At 40.1% G+C, this 20,237-nt stretch overlaps 1 protein-coding gene across 1 annotated transcript; it reads left to right on the top strand.

The window, feature by feature from the left end:
• Positions 1 to 483: 483 nt before the first annotated feature.
• On the top strand, positions 484 to 18,725 carry LOC145424157 (uncharacterized). Its single transcript, XM_080297130.1, has 4 exons — positions 484 to 777; positions 859 to 1,141; positions 1,255 to 1,838; positions 18,428 to 18,725. Exons 1-4 carry the CDS (start codon positions 521 to 523, stop codon positions 18,723 to 18,725), a joined length of 1,422 nt encoding a protein of 473 aa, XP_080153256.1. The 5' UTR covers positions 484 to 520.
• The last annotated feature ends 1,512 nt before the right edge of the window (positions 18,726 to 20,237 follow it).

The following is a 20,237-nucleotide window of genomic DNA, read 5'->3' as shown; positions in this document are numbered from 1 at the left end:
TCATTCTGTGTGTCCCCCCCCCCACACACACATCAGTGGCTTAGGATTTACAGTTTTTTACAGACGCTAGGACACATTTCTCAATACTTAGGTCACGTTTGCAAAACTCCTCACACAGTCAGCACAACAGAAGTCTATGTGGGCTAAACTGAGGACCAGTTATCATTGTTTTGGCACAAAATGCATTCAATGACTACATCTCTCAAATTTCATGAATTATCTTCTCACTCAGACACAACAACTGCCAAAAATCTTTGTACGTACAGGACATTTTGCATGTGCTTACATACTGTTTTCAAAACTGTTAAACTTATGGCCAAAACAATAACACAATGCAAAACTTGAAAAGACAGCAAAATCCAACAGCAATATTTTATTGAAACATATTCTAAATCTAAAAATGCAGTTTAACCAGCCACAGCTGATTCCCATTGTAGATGAACCTCTACACAGGTGTTACTCCTTCAATTCCATTACAAAAGGAGACAACTGCTGAATAGGTTTGTTTTGTGACGTAAACATGGACCCAGCCAGAAATGGAGAAGTGGCTCAAAGAGGAAGAAGAGTGGCTGGGAGGGGGCGAGGAATATGTATGCGTGGTGGAAGAAGAATAAGAGGAAGATCAAGAGCTGTAGTCTCAGATGAGATCAGAGCTACTGCAATTGATCATGTAGTAAATCATGGTCACTCAATGAGAGAGGCTGGTCAGAGAGTGCAGCCAAATCTGCAACGCTCTACAGTGGCATCTATTGTTAGAGTTTTCCGGCAAACCAACAGGTAACTTGTATTCTGCAAGGGCATTTGCACATTTCAGAAGTAAATAAGCTTTTGTGTAATTGTTGTTGCATTCCTGCTTAGGACTCAACGGTTACCTCACACAGGAGGGAGAGGACGGATGTTCACTGATGTGCAGGAAACTGCCATTGTTGATATGGTCATCAGAAACAATGGGATAAAACTCACTGAAATTAGACAAAGAGTCTTGGCAGACAACGTTACCTTCGCAAATATTCACAGTGTAAGCGTAACAACAATTTCTAGAGTCCTGAAAAAACATCAGGTCAGGATGAAGCAGTTGTACACTGTGCCTTTTGAGAGGAACTCTGAACATGTCAAGCAACTCAGGAACCAGTATGTCCAGGTAAGATCAGAATAAAATACAGATCTGTTTTTGAACAAAACCAAACACACACAAAGACAATTATACAAATTTACTACTGTAACAGCTTATGTTGCCTTGTGGATTTATGTTAGAGAGTCATGGAGATTGAAGGCAGGCAAACGCACCACATTTTCATCTTTGTGGATGAGGCAGGTTTCAACTTGGCCAAAGCACAGCGACGAGGGAGGAATGTGATTGGGAAGAGAGCCACAGTGAATGTCCCGGGCCAGAGGGGTGCCAACATCACAATGTGCGCAGCAATATCCACTGATGGACTGCTGCTACACAGACCACTGATTGGGCCATACAACACTGAACGGCTCCTTGCGTTCCTGCATGATCTCTATGGAAGGGTTGTGCTAGGTGAGGAAAGGGATGCGGAGAGAAGGAATCAGCCAACATTTATAATTGTATGGGACAATGTGGCATTTCATCACTCCCGTGCAGTCACCGAGTGGTTTGCAGCCCATCCCAGAATGGAGTCTCTTTTCCTCCCACCTTACTCTCCATTCCTCAACCTCATAGAGGAATTCTTTTCCTCATGGCGGTGGAAGGTTTACGACCATCATCCACATGATCAAATGTCCCTCCTGGATGCAATGAATGCTGGATGCCTGGACATATCAGCAGAAGATTGCCAGGGATGGATCAGGCATGCCAGGAGATTCTTTCCTAGGTGTGTTGCCCTAGATGACATTAGATGTGATGTGGATGAGAAGCTGTGGCCAAATGGAGAAGACCGGGTTGATGTGCATCAGTGGATGGTGTGTATATAAATACTTGTATTTTGGGATTTCTTAGTGCAAAAAAATAAAAATACATAAACAAATATTAACGAATTCTGCATGATGTCTGATTCATTCCAGTAACATATATTGAAATTATAAACAGAGATGTGTCCTTGTTTTACACAAGAAAACACTGTGTAATGCTACATGTTGTTAGTGTTTTTTAGGTCATTGTTTTGTGGGTGACAAAGTGTGTTTGTCGGCTGTCAACCTTTGCTAGTGTTCTGGAAGAATGAGTTTATTTGAGACCTGAATAAAGTGTTTTGGTAGTTGTAGTGCATTTTGAATGTGAAATGAACTGCTTTGCCAAGCTGACGGTCAGTTAGAAGGATTGTGTGAAGAGTTTTGCAAAAGTGACCTAAGTATTGAGAAATGTGTCCTAGCGTCTGTAAAAAACTGTAATAGGGCAGTGCAAAAAGTTTGCAAAAGTGGATGTGAAAAATCTACAGTGTGTGCCATTGTCATCTTTGTTGTTCAGCCTGCTGTAGCTTCAGACTGGATTTACTTTGAAATTCAAACATAACAGACAGAAATACATAATTGGAAATGTCAGATTGAACCATAGGTTAGGTTTTTGCTTTTACTACATATCTTTGAATTGTAACGCACGTGTATTGTTTGAATATTTTTTGCAAGAAGAATATTCACAAAGAAGAGGTGAAATAAATTATAACTTCAAAATAACAATGATGTACAACACTTTTCTCTGCTCTTGTTTTAATAAAGTTTGAGGACTAAAATCTGGAGAAGGCTGCAGAGACAGTTCTCTAATGAGCATCAGCCAATTATAGCTCCACTCCATCTCTCCTGCTCTCGATTACTTTACTGTGATTTAATGCAGTCAAGTTGATGATATAGTCATTGCTATGTACTTATTTTTCATTTTTCTGCTGTTAAACAATGTAACAAGGAAGAATTAGCCCAGTGATTTAATGGTGGCACAAATGTTATCCAAGCTGGTGCAGTGCGATGAGAAGAAAATCACTTTTTTTCATAAGCACTACATAATCAGAAGAAATCAACATGCAAAGATGAATGATAACAGCTGTGTGATAAATTAACATTAATAATGAGATATTACAAGAAAAAACAACTTCACTGCCATACAAAGAACCCAGAATCAAGCCTCTAAAGTACATGCTCTCTTCACCCGTATGCATTTTAGCTATTAGTACTTACTTTTTCACAATAGACATAGTATGATAGCTCTTCATAAGGAACTTTATAAGATCAAAGGCTCTATAAGGTTGACTAACCACTTAAAGTAAACTGAGTTCTGTGAAAAAATTCCATCCACTTCCACTCTGTCTTTCCTGACCTATGATCTATTGCCAAAGCAGGGATGGTGGAAATACAGTTAGTTCTATAATTTGTTTAACAAAGATGAAATTTTGCCTCTGTACACATTCACAGTGGATTTCAGATCAAACACAAACACATTTGCGGCCAATAACTGTCTGAAGTCGACACGTACTGGGCATGCACTGGTACTCTGCTTCACCTTTACTGTAGCCACCTTCAGTTTCAGTTTCTTGTTTGTGCGTCTCTCTGCATTCAGATTTGTCTTTAATAACTGAAAATCATGCTTTATTGGGTTGAGATCAGGTAGCTGACTAAGTCATTAAAATATCCCATATATATATATATATATATATATATATATATATATATATATATATATATATATATATATATATATATATATATATATATATCCCATTTCTTTGCACTGGGAAACTCTTGGGTTGCTCTTGTTGTCTCGTTAGCAGAGCATAGCTCTGTACACTTAAGATTTCATCCTGTTACTTCTATCAGCAGTCACATCATCAATAAACAAATTGCAGTGCTGATGCAAAAACATTGCCTCTGTCATGTTTGACAGATGATATGGCATGCTTTGCATTATGAGCGGCTTCGCTCTTCTCTAGCCGACAGTATGAAGTTATATTTGCTTCACATTCCCTGCATTCTTTTTATGAACTTAAAACTTAAACTATAACTTAATTTGAACTTAAATCTATTCATATAGTCTTTGTCATCTTTAAAATGATTGTTATGTGTGTATTCTTCTCCCTGTCTTTTTCACTAACCTAGTGAGTTTTTTGTGCGGCCTGTTGTCCTGGTTCTGAATTAAACAATATGATAGAACAAAAATCATTGTTTGGCCCAAAGGGAGGTACTACAACTTTAAAAAAGGACCAGAAATGCTAGACTAAAACATTCATATATTAGACAATAAAACCAGCTATGCAAAAACAACTCAACACTTCTTGTAGGTAGTATACTCTGTATGAAACTGTATGGGCTAGTAGTATTGCTTGATGGCAGTAACAACTTACATTTCCTCGATTTTGTTTCCAGTTTAACTGTTAATGTACTTTTCTATTGTGTACTGTCTTTGTAAGATGGTGTACTTGCTGAACTACTACTTAGTTTATCCTTTACATAATGTAGTACATGTAGTCTGTGTCTTGCAGCACTTGAAATTAAATGTTAAGAAGTTCACCTACTGTAACCTGTACTAGGCTCTTGTATTGTTTCACCCAGTGAAGGAAACGGAGGCCTTGCATCAGCCGTTTAATCCGCTCATTAATTATACATGAAGCTTGCAGAATTATAATAATTGTTTACCAATTGGAAACCACCTTGGGCACAATTAATCTTTTTAAGATGCCAATACAGTAACAATGCCAACACAGTCTCCTCCACTATGTCTCACCACTCGATAAAATGCCACTAATTTATTCAGCTGTGAAATAAATGTATGCCCATATTGCTGATTGCCTCAGTGTATATCATGGCCATCCCGCAGGATTAAGAGGAGGACGGGAAAAGGCACAGAGCTGAAAAGCGAAGGATGGGCAGACAATGAGGTCATTGAAACAGGACCTCTGGGCAAACATATGTAAAAATGTGTCCCACACCTCCTACATAAGGGTAAGGGCACAAATTTAGAGAGACATAAAATTAGTGTTAACAGTCTTCTTTATGCCTATTAAATTTTTTTTTTTAAATGTGCATAATTTTCATCATTGCCATATTGTTGAAGCATTTTTATGCCTCTTTGTACACATATGAATCTTTTTGTTGTTGCTGTTGTTTCTGTGCCTTTGATTTTGTATTTGTATCCACTTTGTATTTGTTCTTTTGTACTTTGTACTATTCTGCAAAAATTCTAATTACTCATTATGACAGGGACTGATAAAAACAATAATAGACTTCTACATCCAGGTTAGCATAATTATTCATTTACTAATGGGAGCAGTATTGTATAGTGGAGGAAACAAGTAGATCTGTTGGTGTGATTATTTGGAAATGGAAGAAATATAAAATGACCATTAATTACCCTCAGTATGTAGGTCCATACACGGCCTTGCCTACTGGTGTGAGGATGATCATGTGAAAGTGGTGGATCAGCCCAAAATCTACAAGGGAGGAGCTTGTTAATGATCTGAAGGCAGTTGGAACCACAGTCACCAAGAACACCACTGGTAACATCCTATGCCATACTGGACTGAAATCTTGCAGTGCCTGCAAAGTTCTCCTGCTCAGGAACACACATGTACTGTATAGGCCTCTCTTAAGTTTGGAAGTGAACATTTAAATGATTCAGAGAAGGCTTGGGAGAAAGTGCTTTGATCAGATCAATCCAAAATTGAGCTCTTTGGCATCAGCTCAATCCACCACGTTTAAAGGAAGCCAATAGATGGGGCATCGGATGAAGCCATAAAGACATGGGATGAGAACCTCCTTCCCTCAGCCAGAACACAGAAAACAGGTCTTCAAGCTGGACAATTACCCTAAATATACCATGAACGCAACAAAGAAATTGTTTAAGTAGAAGCACATTAAAGTCATGGAATGGCCAGTCTCCAGTTTTCAATAGTCTAATAATCTGTGGAGAGAGCTAAAGTTCCAAGTTGCCAAATGCAAACAAAGAAAACCAAAGGATTTCGAGAGTTTCTGTGAAGAGAAGTGGCCCAGAATCCCTCGTGAGATGTGTACAAACCTTCTAACCAACTATAAGAAATATCTTACTGCTGCGTTTTCCAACAACACTTTTTGCACCAAGCACTACATCATGTTTTCCTTGGGGATAAAATACTCGTTTCAACTAGTGACATCTACCACACAGTTGAATGTCTTTTGTGTACTGACATTTTTCTGATCACCACAGCTGTAAAGAGCTGCTGAATTGGATCACATTTGATTTTACCAGTATAGATCTGTTGAAACTGACAGCATCTTTTGCTATTTGCAGTCCATCCACCTCAAGGCTGAATGTGTTCAGTCTATCTACAGAACTTTCTGTGAAGTGTCGCTATCTAAAATATTTTATCATTATTTGGATAAACTTTTCTTGACATCACCCAAAACAGTGCATGTGATAATGCAAATGTGTTGGCCATTTACATCAAACTTCTGTTTATCATTAACCTGCCAGTTCTCTAGATCAATGTCCATGTAATGTTGGATTGTTGCAATTTACAAATAGCATTACATAGCTGCTAGAGAGTGGGCATCATGTGGGCTGCCTCCTGAATGCAGATCCCTCACCTAAACCTAATAGATCAAATGCATGTGGAGTACTTGCTGTTCGATATTAGGACAGACAACCCTGGAAAACATCCTGATCTTATTCTCCCAAAACTGTTCAAAGTTCTTGTGTGGAAACAGCCTAATATAACTAATAATATGAACCAGAGCCTGAAAATAACATGACACATTAGTTCAATGTGTCATCCCTTCTATAGATTCAGAATATAAAGTGGACACAGAAAGGTAAAACACGAGAGACAGAGAGACCGTGTGTTGATGTCACATGATGCAGTGTGATTGGAAATTCCAGTTGCTGAGTAACCAGTGATTATCTGCTGGGCCCAAGATTCTGTTTTAGTGAGCAATGTCTTGTGCACATAAAGTGGTAAAGTCGGAGCACATTCTCCCACTGTTTTCTCCAAGTAATCCCTCCAAATACAAAAATGTACACAGCTATACACATGCATGAACACAAGACACCCGGACACTCAGCAGTTACTTTCAGCTGTGTCAGGAGAAAGACGGGCTGCTTGATGTGTATCTGCCGAAGGTTTCAGTCCATGGGAAATGAGCACGGCTTGAGTCTTGTGGAGCAATCAAAACCTTTAGATAGGCTATTTGTCCTCTATCTGACTGGGGAGAACAGTAACACTTTGCTCAGTATTGATGAACAGATGCTAAGATCCAAAAACAAACCCATTATTAACTGTTGCCAAAGGCTGGAAAGACTAATTATAGAAATTATATTCCCCATTTACACTGACAGCACATTGTCCATGATAAAGTGCATTTGTTTTCTTTTTATTGACATGCAACTTGGGGTTTCCTTCTGGTAAGAACAGAAGGCTTAATTTATGTTCAAATTACATTATCAGCAAATCTGTTATTAGTTCACATGATGGTACTTATTTCATAGTAAAGCATCGAATGGGACACTAACTCAAGTCTTCTACAGTTAGTTTTTTCTTTACACTAAAATTCATCAGTCCATTCAGAGATCTCTGCAAAAGTAACAGACTCTTCCTTATGTGTGACAACGTCATTAAAAAAAGTGATATCAGAAAATATTATTCAGGATTTTTGAATTTGTGGCGTTTACCTTTTAGTAGTTCACTTTAAATTGCCACATTTGATTTTAACATTTTAACGACGTAAAGGAGGCAGACTTCTCAGGCTGTTTTTATAAATGTCAAAATTATAATGAAACAATAATGACTATTAGTCATAAATCCTCTTCTTAAAATAAACCTAGCACAAAAAGGAAGAAAATTTGCATTTGGCTGATTTCATATTTCTGTGTTGTAACAATGCTTCTGGGCAATAAACCTCATACTGTTGGAAAGCCCATTTATTTCTCCTTAAGTGGTGCTACATTTATAAGGGATATGTATTTGTTGGTTGAGCAGCAGAGTTGAGGAAAGGATTTTTCATGGGCGGAGCCACATACTCAACTGCTCAGTCCAATGGGGTTTGTGGAAGCAGCCATGTTGACCCAATACAGTGAATTCAGTGGCTAAGATGGACGTCGGCATTACCGATGAGGTCTGAGGTAAACAGTGACAGTGATTCACTGACAGCCTACATGGAAAGGCTTCCAGAGTTAATTGTGCTACAGTGGCCACCGTAGCAAGGATTATGCACTTGAACTGGGAGGGGCTAAGAAGCAGAACTCAGTTGACGGAAATCTGTAATCTACTGACACCTAATGTTGTACACACTGTAACTTGTAATTTGCGCATGCAATGGAAAAGGAGCTAGTGAGAGGAGAAGAAGAGGTGCTTTTTTTTGGTTTATTTTACTGTCAAGATCACAGAAATACCAATGTTCTGTTGAAAAGTCAGACAAGTGGAAAATCAGTTTTTCAGTTCTTTTTTTGCTTAATATTTTTCCATCGCAAGGCAATACAAAACGCTTCATATCAGCCAAAAAAGAAAGAAAATAAAAGACTCAAGGATAAATAAAATAAAAGCTTTAGACATGTGAATAAAAAATAACAGTAAAGGAGATGTAATCTTAATTAAAATCTACCGTTAAAAGAGAGGTGTTTAGCTTCAATTTAATTGTAGCCTTCTGGTAGTTTGTTCCTGAAGGCATACAAACTGAAGGCAGTTTCACCATCTTTAGTAGAGGATTCAAAAATGGTCAATATGTCTGAGATGTAGAGTTGGATGTCTCGAGATCACTTTTACGTGGTCTTGGTCTCGACGGACTTTTGTCTTGGTCTCGGTCTCGCTCTCTCGGTCTTGCGTTCTCAAATCGACGTACTGTTCGGGAGATTTGGAGTCAACCATCAGCAGAGCAGGGGGGCGCTTACTGGGCTTAAGCCCAGTAAATTTTTTCAGAAGCATGGGGTCTTTCGGAGTGTAATTTGTTAGTTAGATGCCTGACTGACAACTGTATAAAACAAAAAACACACGAAGCACATAGCGCACCATCGTAAATTCCCCCTAAATTTGGTATGATCCGAGCTGGGCAACTGAGCACAGCACTTACACATGTGAGGGGGGAGAAGCTGCTGCCTGCGAGTTTGCTGTAGACAGTAGTGATGGGATTTCCGGCTCTTTTTAGAGAACCAGCTCTTTCGGCTCGGCTCACTAAAAAGAGCCGGCTCTTTCGGCTCCGAACCGGCTCTTCAGGTTGTTTTGTTGCTTTAATTTATTTATTATTGACAACAATATAAAATTATGCACAAAAGGAATTACTAATGCAAAAAAAAAAGTGGCTTTATTTATAATATATGTTTATATATAAATATATGCGGTGGCCCCTACAGACAAAACATGTACAAACGCCAAAACACATTTCTAGCATGAAGTGAACTTCCAAACAGAGCTACCTAGATCACTTAAATTACACAATCGAAAGCATGTGTGTATTGTTTGTGTATTTATACACAAGCATTCATATATATTCAAATAATAAAAAAAAAGAAAAAGTTCATTTACCTGTTACTACCACACACCAAATCTGGTTGTTGGTGCTTCCTGGCTTGTGTAGCCACTAGCTAACAAAAGCTCAACACTGCGCCCAGCATCCTGGAGCACTTCTGTTGTCTTTTTTACGTGTTTTGAAGTTTGTACGTGCTTTGTCTGTAGGGGCCACCGTAAATATACTTTTATTTATTCACGCCACATAAAATGTAATAAATAAATCATATAATACAAAAACCAACTATTCACATTTCAACTTTTAACTATTTAAATTTTCAGCTTTTTCCTTTTAAGTGAAACAACACGAAACACTGCAAACCACAACACAATTAAATATAAATTAAAATATGAAAACAAAAAGAAGATGCACATTCTCTGTCATATGGACCTGCATGAATAAACTTTTAGAATCCTTTATCATCTGCAACTGAAAATAGTTGTGGATGATTACTATACCTTTCTAATGTGATGTTGTTGTCCATGGCTCTCTTTCTCTCTCTCCCTCCCGTTCTGTTCCTGTGCTACTGTCATTTCTACCCTCACTTAATTTCTTTTTGCTGCTCAGCTCTCACACAGTGGCTCAACTATGCTCCAATCACTCCATATTGTGGCCAATTACATGTGAGGATATAGGATAATATCATTATGTGAAAAACAGAGAGGGTGAGAGACGCGACAGTCAAGTGGACCGTGTGTCTGTCCTCTCAGTAAGTGAGTGAGACAGTAGACAGCGGTGAGGAGGGCTGTGCGACAGCAAAAACACATAAATATGCCTGACACCCGTAAACGAAGCAGCATCTGGCTGCAGTTTAAAGACTTTTTTGTCTCGGTCTTGGTCTCGTCTCAACTTGGTCTCAGTCTTGGTCTTGGTCTCGATACCCTCTGGTCTTGGTCTTGTCTTGGTCTCGGATTAGGTGGTCTTGACTACAAGTCTACTGAGATGTACTGTCAAAACCAATTATGAACAAAGAGTAACATTTTAATTTCAGTTAAGTTACAGCCTGGTATACTGTGAAGTGGGTTTTTTAAAAGGATTTTTCTGTCTTTAAGCAACAGCATTTTAGATCAGCTAAAGCCGTTTTCACTTCTTAGGTAGACTATTGCAATAGTTGTCATGGTCTCCGTGTCTCCCCAGCTGGCTCAGTGCCATATGTTTTTGTTATTGTTTTTGCCCTCCCCCTCTCTCTCTCTCCTGTCCTCTGTCTGCCTGAGCGGAGTTTATCATGGGTTCCCGCCCACACACCTGGCCTGATTGACCACCTGCCGCTAATTTACCTGATTACCTGGCTACTACTTAAGGTGGTATCTCAGTGCTTCTTGTTGCTGGACTGTTGAATAAACTGAGTTAGTGCAGCCCTGGCAAATCCTAGTCTCCTTGTGAATCTCTTGCTTGTTTCTGACCATGTGTTTCTTTGTACATTGATACCTTGGACCTGTCCCTGTTACCCTTCCCTTGATCCCTGAGTTTGGCAGTGTGGCGTAGTGCGAGTGGAGGGAGAGCGTGAGTGTCTGAAGAGGACCGTGGTATGTGTGATCTTGGCTGTGTGTACGGACAATTCCCCCTCCTTCCCATGGATCCCTGGAAACCTCGACCCTTGCACATTGTACATATTGCACCTGGTGTTTTTGTAAATAAACTTTTGACTCTTCATTCTAAGAACTCTGGGTCTGAGTCTCTTCACTCCCATGACAGTAGTCTAATAGGCTTGACAATGAATTATCTATCCTACCTACTGATACTGGGGAGGATTTATTTAAGACAATACAAAATATGGTTTAGCAAACTAGGCACAATAATGCAATCACTGCCTCAGACATCATGTGATAAATTACAGAGCTTGGATATACCCTCTGTGGAAACCATTAAGGATTCCTACAAGGAAAACCTTGGAGAAACAATCTCTTAAAAACTATGGAAAGAAACTCAGGGAATCATAAATTCTTACCTCAAAAATGAAAGGCTTTGCTTATGTAACAGCTCATTTACACTAAACTGTAAGTGTCTTGTTAAAGAAAGCCCTTACTCTGTGCTCTGTGATAAATGAGGAGGGTGGGAGGCTTGACTCTATTTCTGTTCTACAATTCATTGTCTGGAGGAGCAGAATGTGTTTGGGTCAGTTTATAGTTGACAAGCTTAGACAGTTAGTCCATTACTGCCCACTAATAAAATCTATCGTTTAGTGCAATAGATAACTAGCTAGCTTCTGGTTTTCTCTGTCATATGGAACGTCTTGCAAAATGCACAAATCCCATCTATCTATCTATCTATCTATCTATCTATCTATCTATCTATCTATCTATCTATCTATCTATCTATCTATCTATCTATCTATCTATCTATCTATCTATCTATCTATCTATCTATCTATCTATCTATATATATATATATATATGGATGGATTTGGATGACATTTTAGGACTAATGCACAATATTAACAATCAATAGGCAGGTCATATGAACTGGCAATATTTCACTATTCCCAATGGCATTTGTTTAATATGAGAAGGGACCTTTTAGCTAATAAATCTTTCCGGATACATGAATATGAAATGTTGTCAGTTATAGTGAATTGATTTGCGTACTGAGCAAACTCTGTTACGGTGAAGTTCCACATAAGCTATCCTGTGCTCAAACCACTTTATATTACTGGTCTATTGAGCAAATTCATACAGACACCGTAGGGTGTGTTGCACTCACTGCAGAAGGTGATAATTCTTAAAGCACGCTAAAAGTTTGCTTCATTAAAAAAAACCCAAACATAATGAAATAAGCAAAAAGGAAAATGCTAATTTTATTACTTACATATTCTGGGAATATCAGTGAATATACAGGATATCAGAATGTTTGCAACTTATACTGATTAGATGAAGATGGCAAAAAATAAATGCTAGAAGGGTTTTTATGCCTGAATGTGGTTATGACATAGTTTTAAACAAGATTTTTGCTGCAAAGTTAACACCCTGACACAAAAAATCAAATTACAGGAAGCCAGAGTTCACAAAGAATAAAAATCCATAAAAGGAAACTTGAATCTGAGAAATTCCAAACCATGAACTGAGTAACAGGAGGGGGATTAAAGATACACTGACAAGGACCGATAGGAGGCCGAGGCTATAAACAGCTTCATGAGGCATCCAGATTGTCTCAAATGAATGACTTTCTGAATAACTAAATTAACTTATCATTTGTTCATTTTCAACAAAAGACAGCACCTTTCATGTCATCGTAAGGTTTACTGAGGTATAAATGTTTTGCATGTATTTCTATATTTCCATGCACTGACTTTTCAATTCAATTCAATTCAATTTTATTTATATAGCGCCAAATCACAACATAAGTCGCCTCAAGGCGCTTCATAGATACAGAGAAAAACCCAACAATCATATGACCCCATATGAGCAAGCACTTTGGCAACAGTGGGAAGGAAAAACTCCCTTTTAACAGGAAGAAACCTCCGGCAGAACCAGGCTGCGACCGGTTGGGATGAGAGAAGGAAGACAGGATAAAAGACATGCTGTGGAAGAGAGACAGAGGTTAATAACAGATATGATTCAATGCAGAGAGGTCTGTTAATACATAGTGAGTGAGAAAGGTGACTGGAAAGGAAAAACTCAATGCATCATGGGAATCCCCCGGCAGCCTATGTCTATTGCAGCATAACTAAGGGAGGATTCAGGGTCACCTGGTCCAGCCCTAACTATATGCTTTAGCAAAAAGGAAAGTTTTAAGCCTAATCTTAAAAGTAGAGATAGTGTCTGTCTCCTGAATCCAAACTGGAAGCTGGTTTCACAGAAGAGGGGCCTGAAAACTGAAGGCTCTCCCTCCCATTCTACTTTTAAATACTCTAGGAACAACAAGTAGGCCTGCAGAGCGAGAGCGAAGTGCTCTAATAGGGTGATATGGTACTACAAGGTCATTAAGATAAGATGGGGCCTGATTATTTAAGACCTTGTATGTGAGGAGCAGGATTTTGAATTCAATTCTGGATTTAACAGGAAGCCAATGAAGGGAAGCCAAAACAGGAGAAATATGCTCTCTCTTTCTAGTCCCTGTCAGGACTCTTGCTGCAGCATTTTGGATTAGCTAAAGGCTTTTCAGTGAGTTTTTTGGACATCCTGATACTAATGAATTACAGTAGTCCAGCCTGGAAGTAATAAATGCATGAACTAGTTTTTCAGCGTCACTCTGAGACAAATGGAAGAACGCAGTCTTACATATTTGTTTAATATGTGCATTGAAGGACATGTCCTGGTCAAAAATGACTCCAAGGTTCCTCACAGCGTTACTGGAGGCCAAGGTAATGCCATCCAGAGTAAGAATCTGGTTAGATACCATATTTCTAAGCTTTTCAGGGCCGAGTACAATAACCTCAGTTTTATCTGAATTAAGAAGCAGAAAGTTAGCGGCCATCCAGGTCTTTATGTCTTTAAGACATTCCTGCAGTTTAACTAATTGGTGTGTGTTATCTGGCTTCATGGATAGATAGAGCTGGGTGTCATCAGCATAGCAGTGAAAATGTATGCTATGTCTTCTAATGATGCTGCCTAAGGGAAGCATGTATAATGTAAACAGAATTGGTCCTAGCACCGAACCCTGTGGATCTCCATAATTAACCTCAGTGTGTGAAGAGGACTCTCCATTTACATGCACAAATTGGAGTCTATTAGATAGATATGATACAAACCACTGCAGTGCAGTACCTGTAATACCTACAGCATGTTCTAATCGCTCTAATAGGATATTATGGTCGACAGTATCGAATGCTGCACTAAGGTCTAGCAGGACAAGTACAGAGATGAGTCCACTGTCAGAGGCCATAAGAAGATCATTTGTAACCTTCACTAAAGCTGTTTCTGTGCTGTGATGAGCTCTGAAACCTGACTGAAACTCTTCAAATAAACCATTCCTCTGCAGATGATCTGTTAGCTGTTTGACAACTACTCGTTCAAGGATTTTTGTTATGAAAGGAAAGTTGGAGATTGGCCTATAATTAGCTAAGACTGCTGGGTCTAGAGATGGCTTTTTGAGTAAAGGTTTAACTACAGCTAGCTTGAAGGCCTGTGGTACATAGCCGATCATTAGAGATAGGTTGATCATATTTAAGATCGAAGAATTAATTAATGGCAGGACTTCTTTGAGCAGTTTTGTAGGAATGGGGTCTAAAAGACACGTTGATGGCTTGGAGGAAGTAATTATTGAAGTTAACTCAGACTCTTTTTCTCTAATTGATCTTTCTAACTTAACATCAATGGTACTAAGAGTAGCTGTAGATAATATTACATCTGTGGGATGATTACTGGTAATTTTTTCTCTAATGATAAAAATTTTATTTGTGAAGAAGTTCATGAAGTCATTACTAGTTAACGTTAAAGGGATTGTTGGCTCAAAAGAGCTCTGACTTTTTGTCAGCCTGGCTACAGTGCTGAAGAGAAACCTGGGGTTGTTCTTATTTACTTCAATCAGTGATGAATAGTAAGATGTTCTGGCTTTGCGGAGGGCTTTCTTATAAAGCAGCAAACTATTTCTCCAGGCTAAATGATGATCCTCTAAATTTGTGACACGCCATTTCCTCTCCAGATTACAAGTCATCTGCTTTAGGGTACGTGTTTGAGAATTATACCACGGAGTCAATACTTTTGACTGGCATTTAACCCTTTAAGACCTATCATAGAACCAAGTCCGCCAGAGCTTATATTATATTTTTACATTCTGTGGAGCCATTTTTGGGAGCATTTCAGGTTGATATACATCAATACAACCATTACAGCCCAAATTTTAATAATATGCATGCATTAAGTGCATAGTAATTACATAAGTTGCAAAAAAGTGCAATAAACTACAAAAAAAATTGAAAATCGTTTTTGTTTTTTTAACATATATTTCTAGTTAGAGAAGTTTAAGAGGCTTATCCCTCAAAACTGTAAATACAAAAAAGTTGCACAAAATAGTTTCCCAGCACAGGAAATTTATTGTAAGTGTCTTCATAGTTTTATTTTTGAAACACACCAATTTTTATATACTGCAGGAAAAACGAAAATGAATATTATAATGCAAATTTGCAAAAAAACAGCATATGCATCAAAATAAACTATTTCCAGCAGTGCAATATGAGTCCTAAGCATCCCAGAAACGACACAGAAAGTCATAAAGTCAAACATAACTTTTAAAAACACCAGTATAGGCTCATAAGACTCATGGTAAAAAACTACATTTCCGCAAAATGACACCACTTCCGGTTTATGGTAGGTCATGGCGGACATGCGATAGTTCGCGCTGATGGACGTAGGAAGTGTTATGAACAGCTGATCGGATCGGCAAAGTGTGTTTCTGGAATATTATGTTTTTGTTCCTGCAAGTGCTGTTTATGCAGTTTTTGCAAAGCTATATGTGGAAGGAAACTGTGACTTAGGACAAGCTGATGGCATAAGATGTAAGTACAACTCCTCCAGTTTCATATGCAAAAAAAAATTATTGCGCTAGCTTACAGTTTTTTACAGACGCTAGGACACATTTCCCAATACTTAGGTCACGTTTGCAAAACTCCTCACACAGTGAGCACAACAGGAGTCTATGTGGGCTAAACTGAGGACCAGTTATCATTGTCTTGGCTCAAAATGCATTCAATGACTACATCTCTCAAATTTCATGAATCATCTTCTCACTCAGACACAACAACTGCCAAAAAGCTTTGTACGGACAGGACATTTTGCATGTGCTTACATACTGTTTTCAAAACTGTTAAACTTATGGCCAAAACAATAACACAATGCAAAACTTGAAAAGACAGCAAAATCCAACGGCAATATTTTATTGAAACATATTTTAAATCTAACAATGCAGTTTAACCAGCCACAGCTGATTCTCATTGTGGATGAACATCTACACAGTTGTTACTCCTTCAATTTTTCAACTCCTTCAATTCTGGCATGCCAGAAGATTCTTTCCTAGGTGTATTACCCTAGATGACATAAGATGTGATGTGGATGAGAACCTGTGGCCAAATGGAGGAGACCGAGTAGATTAGCATTACTATTGTATGTGTATCAGTGGATGGTGTGTATACAAATTCTTGTATTTTGGGATTACTTAGTGCAAAAAAATAAAAATACATAAACATAAATACATGATGTCTGATTCATTCCAGTAACATATATTGAAATTATAAACAGAGATGTGTCCTTGTTTTACACAGGAAAACACTGTGTAATGCTACATGTTGTTAGTGTTTTTTAGGTCATTGTTTTGTGGGTGACAAAGTGTGTTTGTCGGCTGTCAACCTTTGCTAGTGTTCTGGAGGAATGTGTTTATTTGAGACCTGAATGAAGTGTTTTGGTAGTTGTAGTGCATTTTGAATGTGAAATGAACTGCTTTGCCAGGCTGAGGGTCAGTTAGGAGAAATGTGTGAAGAGTTTTGCAAAAGTGACTTAAGTATTGAGAAATGTGTCCTAGCGTCTGTAAAAAACTCTAAGTGGTTGCAGTGCTGCCGGGATTTAAAAATAGTTACGCAAAACGGAGCGTGCCCGCTCTGACCGGCTTTAAAGGGTTAAACCAATGGGGCAATACTACGGCCATTAACCAAATATTATCTGGTTTAAAAATTATTAGTAAATGGTTAAAAATATGATCATAATATTTAAAATATATGAAATGAATATGAAGAAGAAACATTAACTTATTTGCACATATTTTTTTACAGTAATACTTCCATATTGTATAGGTTGGCACCGATAATATAAAAGTTCACGTGTGAAATTGGTGACAATAAAATATTAAATTCAATTCTTTCATGTGCTCTAATCTGGCAATTTTAGTAAAAGTGAAAAAATATTTTTTCTTTTTCTTTTCTTTCATTTCTTTTCTGATCATGTAACATTCATAAAAAGTAAAAATAAACAATGAGGTCATATTTGTGACGTATTTTCACTAGTTTAAAAAGTCCAACATTTTGGCATGCTTAAACTTCTTTATATATTGGCTTTAAAATGTGTTTACTATTAAATCCTTTTTCGTTTTTTTCCCCATCATATGTAACAAAAATCAGGCAAAAATGTAAAAACAAATGTTCTTTTTTGATTCTTCTTTTTCATCTCGTGGTATTCATTAAAACATCGCTATAGAGATTGGCAGCAAATGGCATCCATTCATGGTTCCCAGGGGATGTGTTTTAATGACACTGATGATTCCCCAGAGAGACTGTACAGCAGCAGATTGATAATTTGGGTTCAGAGTGCAATTTCTGGAGAACCATGTGATGAATTGGCTTGGCATTTGCTATAGGCATTAATGTTACCCAGAGAAAGAATTGCAAAGGCCTGGATCCCCCAACTTTTTATTTAGCTCCATCAGGTCAATATGTTGATTTGTCCACATCTTTGGCTTATGACAAAATGCCTTTAGTGTTGGGTTAGCTGGATTACACAGATGGATTACGTGGCAGAAACACACACGGACGCAGAATAGTTGGTGATGCAAGTTTTATATATACACGAGTAAGGGGGAATATTTACAAGGGAAAGGGGCTATATACAGTGATAAATAAAAATGTGCCAGCAGGAAAACACCGAGGCGATGAGATGGAGCCGAAGCATACAGGTAGGTAGCAGACGCACCGGAGCTACCTGACAACAGGGAACAAAACAGGGTTTATGGCATACCGTTGATAGCCGAACGTTAAACACAAGTGGACGGAGAGAGTTGGAGAGCTTACTTGACCACCCAAACCACAGCCGCTGCGATGATCGCCGCCTGATGGTACGTAGCACTCCGTCGCGGATCCAGAATAGCCAACACAAAATCCTAGGTAGGCGGGCAGGCGATGGAACAGGCTAAGACAAAGAAAAGTAGGCGAAACGTGGATCCTTTAAAACATACAGCTCCACAGCATAAAATCAACAGATGCAGCCTGTGCTAACTCGTTACCACTTGTGACAGCGATAATACTCCGACACCAGACGCCCGTGACTCTGCTCCCTAAAAGCGCTCACTGATGACGTCCGATGCGTCGCAGGTGTGTTGGAATGCCATCAAGCCCCGCCTCGCCTACCTATAACCAAAGGAAAACAAAACCCAAACAACAACAGTACACCTACCGACCACCTCCTAACAGTATCCCCCCCTCAAGGAACGCCACCCGGCGGTCCTCCAGGCTTGTCAGGATGCCTCCTGTAAAAATCCACAATAAGCGCTGGGTCCACAATGAAGGCCCTCGAGACCCAAGAGCGCTCCTCCGGGCCATACCCCTCCCAGTCCACCAGAAACTGGAAACCTCGGCCACGACGGCGCACATCCAGCAGCCGCCGGACTGACTAGACAGGACCCCCGTCCACCACCCGGGCGGGCGGAGGAGGTTCCACGGGTGGGCACAGCGGGCTGTGAGAGACTGGCTGCAGTTGAGAAACATGGAACCAATTACCATCAGGGTGTATACCTCACCCCTGACGTCGTTGCCCACCTCTCAATTTTAAATACACTTAGTCATTGAGGGCTAGCAGGAGGGACCATGCGCTTACCTGCTGCTCCTTGGCAGGTAGCTCCATGCCCTCCTGGGTTTTAATTGCACCTTAGAACACATATGCATCAACACTACAATGAGCGGGTGGAGGGAGGTTTGGAGTCTTCTCTCACCCCCATTCTCTGCGGCCTGCTGGAGCGGGAGGGCTAGTAGGAGGAGTTGGCCGTCCGACTGCGGTCTGGGGTGTGGGGCCTCCCTGCTGCTGCGGAGTCGGGGTGGTCTGCCTCTCCCCACCGCAGGGAAAAGGGTAACACCACCTGGGTCTGGGTGCAATTCCCCCCTCCAGGGGCAAGGGTACCTAGACCCGGTTTGTAGAGTACGCTTGGGGAGTGTGATTGTGTGTACAGCGTCTCTTTATGTCTGTCTCCACGTTGGTTGAGTGTGGAGTGAGTGCATATGAGAGCATGAGGGTGGGAATGGATGTTTGTGTCTGTGTGTGCCTGTATGTCTGTGTCTATATGTCAGGTTGGGTATCAGACGCCACCTCTCTGGGGACACCTCAGGCCCTCCAAGGTTTGGAGGCCTATCTCCACCCACCACCACTTCCCCTGCCGGTGGCGGACTCCCTCAGGTGTCAGTGTGTTGGTGGTTCTTTGTGTCTGGGGGTGGGCGTCCGGGTACACACCGGCTCACTCCTTGGCGGCTGCTTGTCGGGGCCTGGGGCCTGGGGCCTGGGGCTCGCTCAGGCCCCTTTGGAGGTGGGGTGCCCCCGGCCTCTCGGCCTGGGGCTCGGTCACTCAGGCACAGCTGGGGGCCGGCGGAGCTCACGGGCGCGTCACTGCAACTCCCCCTGACTTCTGCTCCGCGGCTGCTGGGTGAGCCCTCATCTGGGACTCTCCTCAGCTCTTACTGGAATAGTGGCGCGGCTGCCCCTCTGTTGGTCTTCCATGGTCTCTTGTGTTCTGGGGGCCTCTGGATGTCTGGAGTTTTGATCTCCTCCATACCCGCTTCACACCCTGGAGGACGGGGCTGTGGCCCCCTCCACACTCCCTAGCAGATCATTACATGGAGAAAGCTTTGGAATGCAAGCATGCTGATCCACACAGGTATGCACACATGGGTATTCACAGACGCGGACTAAAGCTTTCTTGGCTGCTGCCTCAAAGCACACTGTGCGCTGTCTATCTTGCGTGCTGCACAATATCGTTTATTATTTAGTAAATATTGATATCTATGACTAGCTAGTTTATTGTGATGGTGCTTTGTTTTCTCTATTATTATGTTGCTCTTTGTTGTTTGCTGTCTCCTCTGTTTGTTTTTTTTGTTTGTTTTTTTTTTTTCTCCATACAGGTGACCCAGGAGTTCT

Source organism: Astatotilapia calliptera, chromosome 23, assembly GCF_964374335.1.
Source record: "Astatotilapia calliptera chromosome 23, fAstCal68.1, whole genome shotgun sequence".
NCBI classification, from domain to species: domain Eukaryota; kingdom Metazoa; phylum Chordata; class Actinopteri; order Cichliformes; family Cichlidae; genus Astatotilapia; species Astatotilapia calliptera.
The sequence above is the reverse complement of the archived record's forward strand: the minus strand, read 5'-3'. Positions and strand labels throughout refer to the sequence as shown.

Excerpts from the sequence above, each read along its gene's own strand:
- LOC145424157 (XM_080297130.1), top strand. The coding sequence starts at position 521 with ATGGACCCAGCCAGAAATGGAGAAGTGGCTCAAAGAGGAAGAAGAGTG. Across the intron at positions 1,142-1,254 it reads TCAGGAACCAGTATGTCCAG|AGAGTCATGGAGATTGAAGG; the intron begins GTAAGATCAGAA and ends GATTTATGTTAG. Across the intron at positions 1,839-18,427 it reads GCCAGGAGATTCTTTCCTAG|GTGTGTTGGAATGCCATCAA; the intron begins GTGTGTTGCCCT and ends GATGCGTCGCAG.